This window comes from Triticum urartu, chromosome 3A (assembly GCF_056163025.1).
Source record: "Triticum urartu cultivar PI428250 chromosome 3A, HENAU_Tu73, whole genome shotgun sequence".
Classification (NCBI taxonomy): domain Eukaryota; kingdom Viridiplantae; phylum Streptophyta; class Magnoliopsida; order Poales; family Poaceae; genus Triticum; species Triticum urartu.
In genome coordinates, this window is record NC_141875.1 from 637,633,039 (window position 1) to 637,653,572 (window position 20,534).

The 20,534-nt window shown below is 43.1% G+C and overlaps 2 protein-coding genes across 9 annotated transcripts; both read left to right on the forward strand.

Moving 5' to 3' along the window:
* The first annotated feature begins 4,070 nt into the window (after nt 1-4,070).
* LOC125545656 (uncharacterized) lies at nt 4,071-10,189 on the forward strand. Of its 4 annotated transcripts, none has more exons than XM_048709673.2 (9): nt 4,071-4,303; nt 5,487-5,646; nt 5,769-5,931; nt 6,156-6,220; nt 7,104-8,057; nt 8,973-9,086; nt 9,269-9,559; nt 9,635-9,691; nt 9,827-10,189. In XM_048709673.2, exons 2-9 carry the CDS (start codon nt 5,545-5,547, stop codon nt 10,001-10,003), a joined length of 1,923 nt encoding a protein of 640 aa, XP_048565630.1. In that variant the 5' UTR covers nt 4,071-4,303; nt 5,487-5,544; the 3' UTR covers nt 10,004-10,189. The 4 variants fall into 4 exon arrangements, with proteins under 4 accessions (XP_048565630.1, XP_048565629.1, XP_048565631.1 ...); XM_048709672.2 differs by having other exon boundaries at nt 5,503-5,646; XM_048709674.2 differs by having other exon boundaries at nt 4,071-4,298; nt 5,503-5,646.
* Nucleotides 10,190-10,611: 422 nt separating this feature from the next.
* Nucleotides 10,612-17,432, forward strand: LOC125545658 (uncharacterized). 5 transcript variants are annotated; one of them, XM_048709678.2, is made up of 7 exons: nt 10,612-10,810; nt 12,402-12,695; nt 15,244-15,429; nt 15,821-15,907; nt 16,012-16,070; nt 16,184-16,265; nt 16,642-17,432. In XM_048709678.2, the coding sequence occupies exons 2-7, from the start codon at nt 12,417-12,419 to the stop codon at nt 16,723-16,725; spliced, it is 777 nt and encodes a 258-aa protein (XP_048565635.1). In that variant the 5' UTR covers nt 10,612-10,810; nt 12,402-12,416; the 3' UTR covers nt 16,726-17,432. The 5 variants fall into 5 exon arrangements, 3 of the variants coding, with proteins under 3 accessions (XP_048565635.1, XP_048565633.1, XP_048565636.1); XR_007300149.2 differs by having other exon boundaries at nt 10,613-10,810; nt 16,155-16,265; nt 16,642-16,709; XM_048709676.2 differs by having other exon boundaries at nt 10,613-10,810; nt 16,184-16,331.
* The last annotated feature ends 3,102 nt before the right edge of the window (nt 17,433-20,534 follow it).

Sequence of the window (20,534 nt, forward strand, 5' to 3'; positions counted from 1 at the left end):
GCCATAAGGCTGTAACAGACAAAGCACGCTCAGGGAACTTATGCTATATTACTGACGAAGTGTAAGAAGCATCTTCGAAGAAAATAGTACCCCCACTGATACCTTTCTTCGATTGCTCATTGCTACTATGAGACTTGTGCAATAGATTTTTGTACTCATGAGTTCCGTTGTGTGCCGACCATAATTGAAAACAATAAGAGCGCTAGCTTTCGGCTTCACCCAGTCTGAGGTCAGGCTCTGATGACCCGATCATGACAATCGCAGAGGCGCTCCCTTTACTCCCTAGGTGAACAATCGAGAATGTAGGGGTAAACACAGGAGCGAGGCAACCCAGCTTGCAAATCGCTTAAGTCAACATGGTGCATATTGTGGCGTAATACACAAACAAGGGACGAAGCCGTACAAGTGTAATCATTTGCAAGAGGAAAGGCTTCATAAAGGAAGCCCCCAAGTAAACGGGGTATTTGAATTTGTGTGTGACAAACAAAGTTTTGACAAGGAAATTTTTTTACAAGCAACTTTTTTCCAAAAAATATAATGCTTGGTCAAACCGAACACAAGTTAAAAATTTAAAAGTTTGAGCATGAAGGCAACTTAGCTGGGTAATGTGTTTGGTATTGATGACGTGGTCTGGGCTTGATGCGGGACAAGATTCCATCCTCCAAGCCGGTCCCGAGGTGGCGGAGCAAAGAGCTCGGCACTCCGAAGTGGTGACATAGCACGGTCAATGCAGGGCGGCAGAGTGATGCCGAAGTCCCCGGCATGGGGTAATGAAGTATTGACGAAGCCCCCTGTCGAGCCGAGGTGACGTGGTATGTCAGTACGTCGAGTTGACGATACTGCCCAACCCGAATCATTTTCCTGTGCATAAAAAATAGTGCAAATCGGAGATAGTAGTAATAATAATAATTTTAAAAAAAATCGTTGCATAATAAATAATTTATGCAAAGTGAGTAATAAAAGAAATATGGCCTGGCGCAGAAGTCAATGTCGATGCAGGGCGTCGGCGTGATACGGTAAAGGCGTGGCAAAGCCTGAATTCACAGGTCGGTCCGAGTTCCGGATGTGGCGTTCGCCAGACCATGTACGGAAACTGACCGAACCACCATGCGACCGTTGTTAATGCGGCCATCATTTGATAAACATGTGTACATATGATGGACAAATCAGAGTAATAATTCCTTGGGAAAAATGAACCCAAACAAGCAAAAAATACTAGGATTAATAGCACCTGGTTTATTTGTTGTAGCAATCCGAAGAAAGGTGATTCCCAAAATTGGGACTCGATCCGCACACTCATTGCCTGATAAGCGATAAAGCGACGGCATGGCGATGCTGGCAAAGGTTGGCTCGCCGAGGCAAAGCCCTCGGTCCAGCTAACGTGACGGAGCTGGTCGGCTAGTGACGCCGAAGTCTCCGGAGTAGGTTGATGAAGAGATGGCGAAGCCCGCGGTCCAGCCGAGATGTCGAAGCCTCGATGTCAGCCGATGAGTCGGAGTAGGTCGGCATGATGGACACCGGCTTGAAGAAGCAACAGTGTGGCCCTGCCGATGCAGGTCGTGACGTGGTCAATGCCGGCTTGATTAAGTGACCATGCGGCGATGCCGGTGTGCCTGCTCCGTGTAATTCGTGGGGCGGCGATGTTGGTGATGATTTATCCTTCGCAATGCCGAACTCTTGTTCAGCTTACCGAGATGATGATCCGAAGAAGTTGAGCTCGGCTCAACAAAGTGACGACGCGTCTAGCGCAGGTCGGCAGTCTTGGAGCAATATTGCCGGACTGGTTTGACACCAGTATGATGATGAAGATGACCTCAGGGGAGGCTTAAAATTTTACGGGCACGTGTTTAAAAACGGCGCACAATACCCTAGAAGAGAACTTCTCTAAAAAGGTTGTCCAATATTACGTTCATAAAATAAACATGAATTCGAGTCGGATCCGTATTCGCGCAGAAAACAGATCCGAAAATCGGTCCACTCATCGGAAGGTTCCTGGAGTTTGAACCGTCGGATCGAGCTGAAATTTGGAGGGGTGGTAGATATGGGAATTCTGCAGTAGATCAACGGTTGGATCTTCCAAAGGACCTCCGAGCTAGGCTCTGGAGACCACGCACTAAACTCGTCCAGATTCCCGTCCATATTTGACAGGGCTCCGGTATATCGTAGATTGTCAGAGATTCCTCCATCAGAACTCGACAAAATTTTGCATGACTGTTGTAGACGTAATTCCGCACTATTCCACTGAAGCAATCGTCAAACCGACGCTCAAGGAGGCGGTGACGGCGGATACAAGTTCGCTGTCCATAAAAATAGCACGACCGCCCAAGGACAATGTTGATGTTGATCCCTCGAGCTCCATGGATGATTCTGCTATGATCATGATAGAGATCGGAGTTGATGTTGAAGAAGGCCCCCGTCCGAACATGAAGATCGGAGATGGAGCACGGTCCTCGGTCGAGCCAAGGTGACCAGTCGAGCCGGCGACGAAGATGCCGACGTCGCAGTTGACCTGCAGGTGAGCCATTGATCCTTTTGCCGATCACACAACGGAACTCTCAATAAAAGCACCAATGTCAGTGTCAAAACCGGCGGATCTCGGGTAGGGGGTCCCGAACTGTGCGTCTAAGGCTAATGGTAACATGAGGCGGTGTCAAAATCGATGGAGGTAATACCCTACTTCCTGCTTGATTGATCTTGATGATATGAGTATTACAAGAATTGATCTACCACGAGATCATAGAGGCTAAACCCTAGAAGCTAGCCTATGGTATGATTGTTGTTATATATCTATCGACTAGCCTGGCCTCGGTTTATATAATACACCAGAGGCCTATGATAACAAGAGTCCTAACCGAATACACCGGTGGGGAGAAGTCCTTGTCTTGATCGCCAAGTCTTTTGGAATCTTCCTTGTATGCGGCAGCTGTCCGAACTGGCCCATGAGTATACGACCATGGGGTCCTCGGCCCAATCTAACAGATCGAGAGATGACGTAGTGAGAACCCCCTAGTCCAGGACACCGTCAATGACCGAGACACCTCTCCGGTCAATAATCAATAGCGGAATCTGGATGCTCATATTGGTTCCCACATATTCTATGAAGATTTTTATCGGTCGTACCATGATGACAACATACGTTATTCCTTTTGTCATCGGTATGTTACTTGCCCGAGATTCGATCGTCGGTATCTCCATACCTAGTTCAATCTCGTTACCGGCAAGTCTCTTTACTCATTTCGTAATGCATCATCCCGTAACTAACCCATTAGTCACATTGCTTGCAAGGCTTATTATGGTGTGCATTACCGAGAGGGCTCAAAGATACCTCTTCAGTACCCGGAGTGACAAATCCTAATCTCGATCTATGCCAACCCAACAAACACCTTCGGGGATACCTGTAGAGCATCTTTATAATCACCCGGTTGCGTTGTGACATTTGATAGCACACAATGTATTCCTCCGGTATTCGGGAGTCGCATAATCTCATAGTCGAAGGAATATGTATAAGTCATGAAGAAATCAATAGCAATAAAACTTAACGATCATTATGCTAAGCTAACGGATGTGTCTTGTCCATCACATCATTTTCCTAATGATGTGATCCCGTTTATCAAATGATAACACATGTCTATGGTTAGGAAACTTAACCATCTTTGATTAACGAGCTAGTCTAGTAGAGGCTTACTAGGGACACAGTGTTTTGTCTATGTATATCCACAAATGTATCAAGTTTCCGGTTAATACAATTCTAAGCACCTCCCTAAACATTTATCATTGTACAGGACCTAAGGGTCCGCGATATAAAGTACTGTTAGAGATGCTCTAAACGTCTTGCTCAGCACGCTTTGCTTACTCGGCTCTAATTTTTCGCGGACGTGAGCGCTCGCTCGCTCACCCCAATCTTTGCGTGCTCCAGAAGGCTCTCCCGTGCTGCGCCACTCCCCACTCCCCCACCGGCCACTTGCCCCCCAGCCGTCGGATCCCCATCCGGAGCCGATCCCGGCCGCCCAGCCCCTCCCACCCCCACCCCTCGAGTTCCCCTCCCCCCTTTTCGAAACCACCTCCTCTCTCTCTCTCTGCCTTTCGCATCCACCCTTCCCTATCGCACCAAAACGGAGCTCCCCTCCATACCGAGAACAGAAGAGACGAAGCAAACGAGGAGCGGACCACCGAGCGATCCCCCGCCTCCGCCTCCGCCCCGCCCTCGCGCGATCTGATCCGCCCGCCGGCTGCTCGGCCCGGCCGATCGGGCCAATGCTGCGGGGATCCGCCCTCCGCTGCCGCCGCTGCTGATCGCGGTGAGGTACGCTCCGCCCGATCCGCCCGATCGCCGCGTTCCTATGCTTATTTCGCGGTTGTTTTCCGGTAGATTTCGTGATAGGCGAGTCAATTTCAGCTCCGCGTGATCGGGCGCGCGGGATTTCGCCTGATCGCGCTGTATTTCGCGCCTGATTTCTGATTCGGTGCGAAGTGACGTCAGCAGAGCTGGCGGGGAGGGCCGGGGGGTAATTGTGGAAGAGCCCGCTGTGGTGCCGGATTAGTGTCTAGTTTTGAGTTTGAGGCCGCCGCTCGTGATGCGTGAGGTGATACAGAGCTCGGTTCCGCTTAATCACCGGCTGTAATTTCTGCTCTGGTAGCTTTAATCGACCATTTTTGCGCTGCTAGCTGTATCCTGGTTTTGTTGATTGTTCCGATAATTTATATCAGCGCATATTTAGGTAGTTTTTAGTTGTTTTTTTGTTGTTGCTCTGTTTGCTTAACTGGAGCTATATGCTCTCCATGTAGTAAACACAGTGGGGAATCCATGCTAAGTCACCGTATCCTTAAGCTGATTTACAGTGGAATTGACGGTCGAAGTGTGGATTGAACAGTAGGCAGAGCTATTTTCAGGCACGGGGTGCTTTCACCACTGATGAATTTAGTAGATTCTTGAATGTCTCCTGTTGATGTTAGCCCTTTTGTTAGTTTTTCTGGGGATGATTTCCTGTATGTAGGAAGTGCTATTGTTCAGGAACTGGCTAATGGGGTCTCGGCTAACCATACGAAGAACTAGATACTTCTGTTAATCTTGGAAGCATAGCTGAAGTCAGTTACTACCCCTTTAATCAGTAATGGGGAGAACTACCTGGAGAAAATATCAGTGGCTTCATTGATGATGCTTTACATACTGTTCTAGATTGCAGCCTGAAATGTGTTCATGAAATCTTGTCAGGTCAAAAGAGGAATATAATCAAGGAACTTCTGCTCTAGATTGCATTCCAATTATGCCATGTTTTTTATGTATATGAAAATGATGATTGATGAACAATTATCATCTGAATCCTTTTGTTTGCCACAGTTTTATTCACTACGACATGTTTTCCTCTTGGTGACTTTGTTCGATCAGCATTAACAATTGCTTCTGCTGTGTTACTATTACGTACTTACCTTCATTTTTTCTTGGATGGCTTTATACTGTAGTTTGAATTGATTCCATCTGATTTTAGAATTCCATTCTGGTAGGATTTGATTAGTACGAACATTGGATGAAGTTTGTACTGATCTATGGAAGTGGAAACTCTACAAGATGCTGAGGAGACTAAGAATGGAGGGAATGACTTTGAAGAGAATGGCAGTTTGGATCCCGTGGTTTACCAGCTAGTTCGGGTATATTCTGACTTTCTTAGTTGTACTGTATCTCTTTGGCTATATTTGAAGGTACATAACTCACTGTGATGTTTCCATTTGCTTATAGCCCTTTGATAAACGTTTTTTTTCTTTTAAAAAAGGTTGAAGGTGATGGAACGCTTGTTCCTCCTACGGAGGACGAAGTCCTGCAGATTGAACAGTTTCTTGATGACAAGGTTGATCTGCCTTCTATTGATGATGTAGGAAATGTGGAGGATTTTTTTACTAATGACTGCATGCTTCTGAAGGAGCCTGACTTTGAAGGTGATGTCAGTATCTTTATTCAGTTCGAATTATTACAGTGCTATATCATTTCCTTTTGATGATCTTACTTCATTGGACAGTACAGTATTTAAGCTGTGATGTTGGGATGCAGTTTAGCCATACAAAGTTCATGTTTCATGCATCATATTGATAGTCCATACAAAGTTCATTAATTCAACCCCTTTGACTACTTAAGATGCTTACTGCTTATTAAACTTGTGCAGAGGGGTATTCCGAATTAGAGACTAATGGTGAAATACATACACAACAGTTTGATGCTGACCTAGAGGTATGTATGTTGCTTTTGTAGGGGTATCATTATTTGCCATGATTTTAAGCTTGTCAGATTTGCTATTTTACTATAGGTTTATTCTACTAGAAAATAGGTTTGGTGTGTACACATGATTCTTTCGGGTCATGTTTGAAACTAAATCTGACATGGTTTTCATATGGGCTGCCCAATTTCTATAAAATTTGCAAATCAGAGTTTGCCATGTTTTGAAGCATGATTTTGTTTCCTATATGATTCCTGCGTTGCAAACAGGCCTTGTCCATGACTTCAATAATATTACATTATATGCATATATGAGTACGTATTAGATCTAGTTTGAACAACCTCTGGAATTAGCACCAAGTATTGTCATCTAGTCAGCTCTGTCTTTCCTACTCAAGCAGCGCCATTGTCATTCATGCTTAAGCTTTCCTTCATATTTGGAATTCTCATATATGTGTGGAAGATATTTTAGAACATGATTAATAATTAACATGGAGAAATGGATGCATGTATCGGAATTGATATAGTGCATAGTAGACTTGAAATATAATCAAGTTTCCATGCCTAAACTAACAATAAATGCTATTTCTACTTTACCATGGTTTCTTTGTTGTGGTGCAGATAAAGTCTTTTCATGTGGCTAATAAGTGAGTATGCTGCTGTTAGTTTTAACCAAATCTCTCTAGACTAACAAATTGTGAGCGGTGGACTAAACTTGTTAACAAATTGCGGGCCTATTATCTGCATGGTATCGATTAATGCTTGAGCTCAGGGTTTGACAATTTATTGTTATTGGATCATTTGCTTTAAATATTTAAACCATCTACAAATCCTTCTTGTACACATTGTCTATGTTCTACTTATCAGTGAATTTAATTGATGCATATAAATTGCGCAGGTAGACAGGTTAAAACCGTCGGATGACTCGCTTGATATTCCCTCGAAGTGTACAGTTGTTCATGATCACAAACCAGATACGGAACAAGGCGATAACAACATTGTTCACCAGGACAATGCTTCCACCGAGACTCCAAAATCAACAGTATTAAATGACTCTTGCAGTGCTGAAAAAGAAAAGACCGATGCTTGTTCAAGATCTGTAAATAACTCATCTACAGGACCATCTGTCTCTGGAGTTACTAGTTCAGTTCCCGACTTCTCCATTTTAAGAGGAGAAGTCTCTTTGGATAATCTTACAATTAGAGAACTTCAGGAAGCATTTAGAGCCACATTTGGGCGCGAAACTACTGTCAAGGACAAGTTATGGCTCAAAAGACGGATTACAATGGGATTGACCAATTCCTGCGATGTTCAAAGTTCAGGCTGTGTAGTTAAAGATTATAAAATAGTTTGCAAGGATGCCAAACACGAGCTACCTACAATTGGAGGAATACCTAAGGCTGAGGTTGAGGCTACTTCTTTGGTTAGGTATCAAGTATTGGGTCCTGGAAATGAGAGAGATACACCATCTTGCTCTTACTATCGGAGTGAGGACCAACAGCGATCCTCCAATAGGCTAAAAGGAGTATCAACAGACAACGATGAATCAGAAGGAACTTTGCAGGATGAACAAGGCGCCGCTAAGAGACTTAGAAAACCAACAAAAAGGTACATTGAGGAGCTCTCAGATACCGAGACACTTGACTCCACTGGGAAGCTTTCTTCACCAGGAAAAAGGGTTGCACATGGTGAGGTGTTACTCAGACAACGGGTTACTCCTTTACAAGAAGTTGATTCATTGAGTATAACTTATCCTACCCGGAAGGATACTTTTGGAGGATTTAGTGTACATGTTCCTTATGCGTCAAGGATGAGAAGAGGGCGTCCTCGGAGAAACTTCATTTCATTTTTGGTAACAATCTACTTACTTTTACAGCTTTGCAATCGTCTGCCTTTTTTATTACTGCAAAGAGACACATACATTAAGTTACTACATTCTGGTAATGATGGTACATGTCATTCTCTTTATTTTCTTGAAGATGGATTTTGTTTATAGGGTATTGTGCCCTTTGTAGCTTTGTTCTCAAAACAGTTGAGACTTAAACAAAACACATAGCTAATACATTTTGGCATATTATTATCAGTATGGCCCAAGTAGGATAGAATCACTATATACTCAGCTGCTCACATGCCAGATTCTCACCTAAGAAACTTGTGGTACTACCTCTGTTCCTAAATATACGACATTTTGGCAGTTCCATTTAAACTGCCAAAACGTCTTACATTTTGGAACAGAGGGTGTATATTTCAAGCAACTCTATTCAGTACCTAATTGAGTTATTATTTTTGTTCACTGAACTCATTACCCTATTTCGCTGCCTTGTCAATTCCTTCTGCCATTTTCTTAGAAAAATATGATAAATCTCTGAACCTTCATTACAACGTTTGCCCATGCTGTCTCTTAAAGAGCTTAACATGTTGGCCTCACTTCAATACAAATCTTTCCTTGTGGATATCTCTACAGTCTGTGTCTGACATGTAGGTTAATGTATAACTGTCAAGGAAGACTTGCATTGCCATATCATGCCCAGTGCACTGTTAGAACAATTTAGACCAATTAGCCAACCGGTCCAAATGGGGAAAGCCTGAAAAGTACATACGATAGCCTAATTAGACAAAGTTAATGCAACCTGCCACATTGTTGTGCTGAGCCGTTATTAGTAATTGTGGCGTGTGTTAGCATTATTTTTGTATGTCTCACTAGATGTCACACATTATTTCTTGGATGTCTCACAGTATGCTCTTTATGTTATACCTTGAATAACAGGATGATGATCCACCTGTGGAATGTCCTGAGGTTCAGATGGCAGTTGAGACGATGTTGGGAAAAGATGGTGAACATGTGAATCATGCAAGCAGTGCCGTGGAAGTTCCACTAACGGTATGCCATATGCCTCTGATCATGTAGGACCACGTAGGAAAAATGTACACTTTAGAAGCTGATAATAACTAGCTAGAAATGTATGTTGAAACACATATTACTTCAAACATTATTACTGAACTGCAAATGCGGCCGTGTTTGGCATGCAATGATATGTTTTCTCTTGTCCATCTTGGTACTAGAAAAATGCTGAGAAGAAAGGAGGGCATATAGAAACAGCTGAGAAGAAAGGAGGGCATATAGAAACAGCTGATAACAAGGAGATTCATTCCATAGAGCCAGAGGATATTTGCAGAACTGATGCCAAGACGAAAACAAAGCGGGGTTTGAAGCGGAAGCATCATCGAGCATGGACATTGTCCGAGGTTCTGAAGCTGGTCGATGGCGTGGCTCAGTTCGGGCCTGGCAAATGGTCTGAGATTAGAAGACTATCCTTTGCCTCATATTCTTACCGCACCTCAGTGGATCTCAAGGTGGGTTTACTCTCGCAGTTCCTCACTCACTCCTTACGATTTGGTTTTCTAATGGATCACGCTGCCGTTGTTTAGGATAAGTGGCGCAATCTGCTAAGAGCCAGCCAGACACAGCTTTCGCCGGAAAATGATGTAATTACTTCTCCCTTTTCAACTTATATGGATGTTCAACTTTTTTTCCAATCAGCTCAGTTATTCCCATCCTGTCCTGTTTGCTCCTGGATTACTGATTGCTCACTTTCTTCACTCTTCAATGGTGCTGAGCAGGGTGTTTGTCCGCGGAAAAGCAACCCTTCGATCATTCCAATACCACCGGCCATTTTGCTACGAGTGAAAGAGCTAGCTGAGCTTCAGCCGCAAGCCGGCAACCTGGCGGCGGCAATCAAGTTCTCAGGGCAGAGCAGCAAGGCGGCACAGGGGAGAGGTTCATCGGGGTTCCTGTGATCCATGTGCTGCAAGGCAAGTAGATGAAAAAACAAACATCCGAGAGAGATAGTAGGTGTAGTACGCTTGTGGACGACGAACACACTTATTATCGCGACGAAGTTGTGATCGCGTTCTCCATGTGCAATGTAAATAATCTACCGCGCCTGCAAAATGCAATGCAATGCCTTCTCACCTGGTTTCTTTCGCAGCATGTATTTTATGTACAGTATGTTCATAGAGCTTGCCATACGTTCGAGGTAGGTCATACTGAAAGTATGCATATAAGGATGAATATATCGGAAGTTTTCTTGCAAAAAGAAAAATGATGCATGTGCACCGGCAATGGAATGAAAACACAACACCGGGCGACTTTGAATCTACTCGAAGAAGATTACTGTCTGTACTCTGTACTGTAGTTGCACTCTGTAAAAGATGACACGGAGATTACTTTTTTTTTAGGGGTACATGGAAATTACTCGACCTTTGTGTCAAAAAATCACGACAAATTGGCCCAGTTAGCTGTTCAGCTCAGCCCATTTGTTACACATGACAAAAACAGCGCTGAAAACAATTAGCCCATCCAACATTTTTTTTTCTAACTGTGCCCAGTCCAACTTTTGTAACGTGGGCTGCTCGCACGGGACCTGCCGAGGGCCACGAACCCACGGCCGCGTTCGATGCGCCGTCGGGGGCTATAAAACCTAGGAAGCGCCCAGAAAGGGATCGATCTAATCTAATCTAATTAGGGCAGGCGGAAGCGAAGGGATCTGCGCTGAGGGGAGGAAACGAAGGATCCGCTCGTGCGCGTGCTATCTGCCTCCCCGGGTACGGATCTTCGAGTTTGGCCGACTTTTGATTTTGAAATGGATTTTTTTTCTTCATCTATTTGGCTATTTGAAAGATGTTTTTTCATAGATCTGTTTTGTTTTAGGTCATGATTTTGTGTTTAGATGTAGATCTGACAAAGGTATGATAGATTTGAAGTAGATCTGTTATAGTGGGTTCATCGTTCCATGATGCAAGGCGTACTATAATTCGCTAAAGACAAGGATTTGGTCAACAATTATTTTAGTGATGTGTAACTTATGTGATATTTATAACTATTTTTTAACACGGTTCTAATGATATAATGTTTATGTCACATAAATTATACTCCCTTTGCCCGAAAATATTTGTTGGAAGGATGAATGTAGCTAAATGTATTTTACTTCTAGATACATCCATTTCTCCGACAAGTATTTCCGTACGGAGGGATTCCTATTTTAGTAGAGTAATTGTTCATCAAACTCTTGCCTACACAAATCATGATGCACCTTATACTATGAGACAAGTAATAATTTAGATAGTAAAAACAGTTCAAGAAAGTGTTAGGTAAACATCTAAGCTTTGGGTAAATATCAAGATGGGATGTGACCTAGAGGATGTAATTGATTCATTCATGGTATTATCAATAAGTCCTCCTTGGATCGAAGTATTTTAATCCATACGAAGCCCTTTGGATCAAAGATTTTGCATGGACATTCTCTCTATAAAATTGTTATATGTTATGATAGTCTCATTCTTTGTAGAATCCAATGCTTTAAGAATCATTTGTTTCGCAGAGGCCATAAGATTAACTCTTAGTTATAAATTGAGATTTTGTTCCAGATTTCCTCACAGTACCAACATTCTCAATCTGAACCACTTTGGTATTTTCTTCATTTTGACATTATGGACACATATCGAGCCAATTTCTTATGTGACACATCCATGGGCCCGTCAGGGAGGCACACAACCTTTTAGGAGGCCTCTCACTCGCTTCCTCCAACATCTGCCTTTCTCTCCCCGCACTCTTGATTCCAATGCACAACTATGGAAAATGTATAGATGGTGACTTATGAGGAACCACACCATCGATGTTGATTCTCTGCATGATGTTTGGCCAACTTCTTGCAACAACTTGCTTGGTCTTCTCAACAATCACTACTTTTCTTATGTCTTGTCAATGTGCACTTTGTCAAAGTCGTGCTCAAGCCCACTTGAAATTGCTGAGCTTACTCTATTCTTTATGAGTGCACATGTTTGTGTCTCATTTTGAGCCGAGTTTGAGATATCTCTAAGGTGAGCTTGAGCTCGCTAGCAAGCTCTATTTCAAACTTATCTTTAAACCTTCTACCGATCTTGACTTGACCTACCAATTGTTAGAGCACTGTTTGTTGGTAGATCTATTGTATAGGCCCTTTGGTGTTGTTGAATTAACAAAGTGGATCCCCATACCAATGGGATTAGCTATCTAAGGATGAGATGTGTCTCCCCTTGATTCCTTTTCTATATCTACATGAAGAGTATTCCACTAGATATGTACCATCTTCTAGCCCACTTGTTGAATTGCCACAATAGCTAATCCATATCATTGTTTGTATTCTACTACTTGCAGTACCAAATCTTTCAGATGTCAAGAGACTCTTCTGAGAGAAATGTGTCTGGAATTGATCATATCAAGCACTATAAAAACATTATCTCTGAGTTGTTACTCGGAAAAGAAGGCACATTCTCTACTGGAGTTGCAAAACAAACTGAAGTTGTTATGGCCCAATATAACCGCAAAGCAGGTGAAGATTCTCTTCCATTATTCATGGAAGAAATTAGGGGCCTATCAAAATGTGCCATGGAGAGATTAAAGCATGCTCTCCATAAGGTTTTTACAATCCTCAATGATGAAGTTGATGAGGTACAAATACTTCACATTTTAGGCTTCTATCCACTATGTTCCATGCCATTCCTCAAAATGAGGTTTTTACAATCCTCAATGATGATGTTGGTGACCTGTTAACCCGCATACTACATTAAGTTCCATTAACAACTAGTCCATCCAAACACCCGATGAATTGGTCGACTTGATGCTACTATAATGGGCATAGGAAGCGATGGAGTTAGGAAAGTACGGAGTTTATCTCATTTTTTTCTTACAAAATCTACCTCTGGGAACATGCACAATGGGCTAGTGTTAAATGTGTTGATTCTATTGGTATGCCTAAGGTTGTGAGGGTCTTATTCATTTGGTTCATTTAGGGTGAAAATAAGACCAATATCATAGAGTTATTATCATAGGCTCTAACAAACAATTACAATGTGTTTGGGTGGTAATCTATACCCCTATATAGTGTGAATAACTTTGAAAGTTGGTCGTTGGTGAAGCCAATCCGACGGTACAGAGATGGCAAATCCGAGCACTACTGGCCGTTGGATATCATCTACATTCCACCAGATTCTGCCACATGTACAATCTAGAAGACTCCATGGTTGAACTTAAGCATAATGCACAAACCTCAAAACACAAGCACTTCTCCTTTGTTAGAATCTTCCATATCTTAATTGCCCAAACTTTTTTTATTCTAAATGAATTGTCACTATTTGTTTTTACTTTATGCTTTACAATGCACAATTCCATGAATCTTAAAATAGATTTTTTTTATAAAACTAATTAATTTTGAATGAGATGAACTATAAGAATTAAACGAACATCTACATCATGCATATATGACTCAAAGCTTACATGCTATAGTGTGGTATTTATTCATAATTTGGTTACCAAATCTCATGCGTGCAATGCACGTGTACCTTACTAGTTAGAGCTAGGGAGGGAATGGAAGGGGTACATGACTTGAAATATATTGTTTGGTTACGGGTTGGGGATTGAGAAGAGATTAGGCATGGGAGTTGGGTAAGGGTTCGGAGTTGAAAGGGAATTGATTTAGTGATCCATCTTGACACTTCATCATAACATACATTACCTTCCCTTATCTAGTCCCTTGTCAATTACCACAAACCAAACTAGGCAATATAGTTTCTCTTCAAATTCCCACACAAAATTTCTATTATGTACCAAACAAAGGATTGTAAATAAATGGATGCACCCATTTCTATTCTCAATACAACACCCTATTCTAAACTCCCATTCCCCTTCCCAAATATTGCCAAATGCGTTGTTAGTTAACGAGAATCTCTTTCCTTGCTCTTGTAGGCTTAAACATAGGCATAGGCAGCTCGGTTCAGTAGGCCTAGCCTAAAAACGCAATTGTTGGGCTGGGCTTGGGCTCCAATTTTCTGCTTGAAATCCTAGAAAAAGCACAAGCATGCAAAATATATAATTTATATTGAAAAAACAGATGCAATAGTTCATGGATATTCCATGTCATTTAGCAAACTAGCAACTTTACACATATGGCTAAATTTTTACTGATAGAGCTATATTGCTATATACTAGTACTATGTGCTCGATAGATTAAAAAAAGTCAACGAGTGCAAGTAGCAAGGTTAGCGCATATTTATAAGGGTGTGCTACGCGTCCGCCCACTGATCTTCTTAAAAGATCGGCCGGGTCATGAGTCGTCCGATCTATGATGCGTATGATCCCTCTTCTTTGTTTCCCCACTGCAACTTGACCCTTGTCGCAATTGCAACAAGTTTCTTGTTGCAATTGCAAACATGACTTTTTTTTGCGAGGTTGTAACTTTACCCTTTTGCAACAAGAGCCTAGTTACAATTGCAATAGGGCCCTTGATGGAATTGCAAACATGGCGTTTTTTGTGAAACTTTATTTATGAGGCTGTAATATGACCCTTTTGCAACAGGAGCATTGTCACAACTGCAACAGGCACTTTCTCGTGGCCGTTTCCGCCATCGGGAAACATAGTCGCGTTTTACAGTCGTCGTTCGCCGCCGTTGTTGCAAAGAAGGAAGAGGGAGGAGAATAGGAGGGACACGATTGGGGAGGCTTGGCTCGTCTGTGTATTCGCCGGAGGCGGCTTACGGATCGGGGAGGCAGCGCATGGACGATCTGGGAAGAGTCGATGATGGAGAAGAAATAGAGGAAAGGAATATGTGGCTGTCGTTGCTCGTGCGAGGATAAGGGGTCACCTGGTTTGACTCGCCGGGAAGGACTAATCTTTTTCTGTTGGTTAGGCGGTTGTGCTGGCCGGGAAGGACTAATCTTTTTCTGTTAGTTAGGCGGTTGGGCTGGCCCACGATAATCCTCTTGTGTTAGTTGGGTGGTTGGGCAGCCCACGATAAAATAGACCTAGTATCGATAGTCATATTTCAGCCATGTCGAACCTAGTAGTTTGTTATTTCTTTTTACTCCAATGTTTTAAGGGTTCTCGATCTATCTGTCTACATAAGCTTCTGAAGTTACAGTACTATGGTTATTAACTTAAGATTCTTTGATATTGCTCAGGCAGAACTGCTGTGATTTGTCTAATATCTAAAATTGGCTGCAGATATTTGGTTACATTTTCGCACTATCTGAATTTAGGTCTGAGAAGTTGCCGTCAAACCATGGAAGCGGATCGTATGAGGACAGTATCGCCCCACCAAGTGTTAAAAAACAGAAAACTGTGACAGTTTCTACAATCGATGCTTATGAAGAATCGCATGGTCATATTGATTCAGATATCTTTGCACAGGTGAAGAATCTTTGTTCTATACCTAACTGTTATGCTTAGGCGTTTCGTTCAGCCAATCCAACATTTAATCTTTGAAAAATGGAAGATTAAGGAGAATACCCTCATCCCAGCTACCTTTTTAAGAATCGGATGGCCATTAATGCAAATAGTGGATGCAATTTTGTTGCCATTTTTGTGAGGGGAAACTTAAATACTTATTGTACCCACTTGCAATAGCCAACCATAATCCTGCCGAAAAAATAGGTGACTGGTTTTGTTTGTTGGTCTTTCATGTCAAATGATGTGAGAATGAGTTAGGCTATGCACCAAACCAGTGGTTCCATTATAAGAACATTTTCAGAAATTGCCAAAGCAGTAGCAGCCTAACAGATGAGGCTTTTGCTTCTGGCAGCTCACAAGAGATATCCGGCTGATAGAAGAAAGTGGCAAAACACGTCAAGAGGCTGCAAAGATGTTCTCCGATGGGTTGCTGCGGAAGGTATTCAACATGGCATGTGGTTATGAAATATCCTTTGTCAAATAATATCTTACACATATTTTTCATGAGTTATTCTAAGGATTTAAGTGAGACATTTTTTTCAGCTTGCTGAAATGGAGCAAGGTGTTTATGATTTACTGGACACAGTGGCATCCAAGTGCAGGTATCATATGTCGCTTGTCTCAATTTGAGTGATATGCCTACTTATGCTGACTGTCAAGATTGTATATACATCTACTGTATGCAGAAATTTATTGAATTGCTGCATACTGTCAGATCTATGACCACTCCTGAGAAGATTGAACTTGGTAGGCGCGTCCGCAAACTCCCAGAGACGGCACTTGATCACATGGTGGAGGTAGTTAAAATGAGGAGACCTGAAATCTCGGTTTCTGATAAAGTATCATTCAACTTAGGAAGACTGGTACTCAACCTATCTGTTCCTACTACTTAATTTTACTTTTAAGTAAATGACATTGGTCATGCTACTTACTATTACGCCAACCATGATTCTGCCATGTAGATATGTTTGGAATTTTATTTTAGTCTTTATGAAATTATGAGAGGTACATACGTGTTATGTTAGATGCAGGCTTCAAATGACAGCATGTTTTGCGTTAACTTTGCTATTAAATTTACTTGTTTGCAGAAGCTTCAAGTCTCGTATATCTCCACTTGATTTACTTTATTACGTACTATATTCACCATATCCTCACTTGCTTCCATTTCCTTAGGATGACACAACTTTGTGGAGACTGTACTACTATGTGGAAACTGCGTTAAAAGCAAAACAAGATCGGACGGTCACCCCTCCCTAGATGTTCCATGCGCAGTAACTGCCGGTCCATCTAAAGTATCGTTCAGGTTATACTATGGTTAGTTTTAGTATAATCCAGTGTAGGTGGTGGTAGTGCTTTGCAGAAAGGAATACATTAGCTTCAGCTAGCTGCCAATGCAACATCTCTGTTGTACCTGTATGAAGATAATACTAGAAGGAGAGTAGCATCAAAAGCGACATCATAACCGCTATCTAGAGCTGCAGAAACTAGTGCACTGACCACTATGGCACTGGTGACAATTTTGTTTTTGCATGCCATATTGCAAATCAATCCTGGTCAGCTCCTGCAGATATTCCACTCCACTGTTATGGGATTACGCCTTCTCATTTTATCATATTGCCTCTTGTTCAATGTTTCTGCAAAAGTTTCAGCAATGGAGGCCTTTCTGTGCGCGAAAGATATCGGGTCAACTTCGCGACTCTGCGACAATTCTTTGTGTTTGGTCCTTCTCCGGCAGATGATCTGGAAGGCTCGGGCATAAAGAACCGACGGGGAAAGCCTCCTAGATTGTGTGAGTGGCCGGTGGTTGAGTGCTGCATTGCGTCAATCAAATCTCGTTCGGTTTGTGTTTAAATGAGAACATTAAAGCTCTCGCCATGTTGTTCCTTTATTTTCCTCTTTGAAAAGGCGTGAGTGATGTGCTTTGCTGTGAGATAATCGAATATATCGATGAGAGTAACATAACATTTTAATGGTGTTGCTTTTGTACGTAGCATATTCTAGTGCTCTGATAGGGAATCCGTGATATGGATACCATGTTATCAACTTTTGCTTTGGGCAGTCGCGGATGGGCAATGAAATTTTTGTATACTTATGTGATCAGCTGCAAAACACGTCGTCTAGCAAAAAGAATGCCCAAGAGACACCCACGTCCATCAATAAGGTCTTTGTGAATCAAACACCTAGGTATGCGGAAATTCTATGTATTTCAATTCTTTGTTTTACACATGCATTCTTTAAATTGGGAGTGACCTTATGCTTCGTTGGGTAGCATAACACTGAATAATAAAGCTATACATTTGATCATATGTATATTATCTTTTCGGGAATGCTATTTCCTACCACTTCACGCAAAGCCACTGGTTTTACAGAAACTTTAAGTGCTGTGAGAGGCGGAATAGAAGTGGGAGTAACTGTCCTCAAATTGAACTAACAGAATGCATAAGGCTTTATGGAAGGAGTATCTTTTCTCTACTCTTATAAAAAATCGAGTTGGTGATGATGGTGTGTCTGTCATCTTGTAATATAAACCGTCCGATTTATATATGACGGATAGAAAGCAAACTATAATAATTTTACAAAAAGATATCTGCACCTCTCCACATTTCCCTTGTTCATCCTTATCCCCCACAATCTTATTGTTGAGCAATTAAAAAATGAAGCCTCTGGAACAATCTGGCATGGTGGACGCTGCCGGCATCGTCCATCCCATGCCTCCGCTCAGTCCGACCATCAATCACCACCACGCCCCACGCCCCACTCCTTCTCGCCTTATCTCTCTTCTTTCTCGAGATATTATTAGTTTCTACACATGTGCTTACTCCTTCATAGATCAATCACAACAGGTATTTTATGCAAAAAAAATGCATCTTGATGTTCGATGCAATGCATCGTTCTTGAGTCTTGACCCCTGAGAAAAAAAATGAAAACATGGCTCTTTGACAAAACCACCAACGCACGCCGTCGCGCGCGCCTGCTCTGCATGCGGCGGCCGATGGGGTCAGCAGACAGCAGTTGAGCACCGCGTCACCCAACTTCCCTGACATTTTGGCCTAACGGAAAAGGCCCGGGCGCACCATGCCGCCGATCGATCCATGGAGGCACCTGCGTGCCAGCGTGCGTGCATGACGACGGTGCAAGTTACAAACCCAGGAAACGGCGCACGCGGCCGCCCGGCCCGATCGGTCGGGGGCAGCGCCACATGCCACGGAGGCGCCGTCACATGCTGCTCCTGCCGGGGCACTCGACCATTTTCTTTATTTATTAGCCGGTAAACCACTTTTTTTTATCAACAAGTGCATTAATTAATACTACTAGCCAGACACGGAAGAACATCAGGTGTAAATAAATGATGTTGGGGCGCAAAAGCGGCCTGACGCCGTTCAATCGTTTTCCCTACCCTAGCCGCCGTCATCAGCCAGGCGACTATGGACGCGATCTCTTTCCACCGATCTCCACCGGCCAAGGCACTGGCCCCCTCCCCCCTTGTTGCTGCTCCGGCGGAAGGAAAGGAGGGGGGGGGGGGTGTAGGTCATGGTGCGTCGTTGGGATGGTGGGAGCGCCGCGCGGACGAATATATTTGTCTCAGTTTCACTCCCACACTAGTGGTGCCTTTCATGACGGCGTCTCGGAGTTGATGGCATCGTATGTCTGCCGATACTTCAGATCAGCAACGTTAGGGTCCATGGATGGTGTTGGCGAGGCGGCGGCGGCGACTTCATCAGGTGTGTCTCTCCTTTTGCTTTGTTCCCGTTGTTGTGGCGTTGTCTCCGACATCATGGTAGAGCAGGCAGGTTTTGCCGTTCAGGAGTACGCGCGGACGGTTGTCTACGCAAATGACAGCTGGAAGATGGAGCATTTTGTGCTGCACTAGTAGAAAACAGGGCTTTGGTCCAGGCTGGATCAGCCCATTAGTCCCGGTTCAGTCCAGAACCGGGACCAATGTGAGCATTGGTCCCAGTTCGTGAGCCCAGGGGGGCCGGCCGGGCCACGTGGGCCATTGGTCCCGGTTGGTGGGATGAACCGGGACCAATGGGCCTCGCTCCTGGCCCACCACCATTGGTCCCGGTTCGTGGCTTGAACCGGGACCAAAGGCTCCCCTTTAGTCCCGGCTCATGTCACCAACCGGGATCAATGAGGTGCCTATATATACCCCTCGCTCGCGAGCAGAGCACCCCAGTGCTCTGTTTTTCTCTGGCCGAGGGGGAGAGGGCTTTGTGGTGCTCTAGCTCACCTCCTATGCACATGAGGTGTTCGATGGAATGCCCGAGCCACACTACTTAACCTTTTTCCTCTCGAAGCTCGACCTCCAAACTCCATTTTCTTCGAGATTTGTCTAGATTTAGCGGTCCGTCACGCCCCGTCCCCGTCTTCACCGCCGTCGATCACCCGCGCCGATCTCATCACCGACACCACCGTGGTGAGCCTCTTGTATGTTTAGATAGATACTTGTATCATTTTCTTACATTTATTATTGCATCTTATATAGTGCGATGGTTTTGGTATCCGCTCCCGTCGGCCCTCGTCCTGTCTATGATTCGGATGTGGTATGTATATTATCTTTATAACTATTGGTTCATTTATTGTTTATGAAAATTATGCCGACCAACGTGACATAGATTTTATTTATCTAGGATGTATGTGAATCGGAAATGCCAACCGACCCTATTGTCGAGAGATTAAATTTAGTTGAAGAAGAAAACAATTTGTTGAAGGAAAAAATAAAAAAAATTGAGGAGGAGAAGATGATATTGGAGTTGCATGTTGCGGATGTCGTCGATGATCACAAGATCAAGATGGATGCAATGCGCTTGAAGATTAGAAAGATTAGAAAATATGTCATTCATACCGAGGCTTGGTATCATTATGCCGTTGGATCAATTGTTATCTTGGTTGCGATTATGATCGCATTTGTTTTCGCATTGAAATGTTTTACATAGTTTCAATGTATGGTTTAATTAATTAGATGCTCTGGAGAGCTATATGTTGTTAGATGAGAACTATGTATGCACTTTGGTTTTAATATGATGATGAACTTCTATTAATTTGGACACTTAATTATATATAAT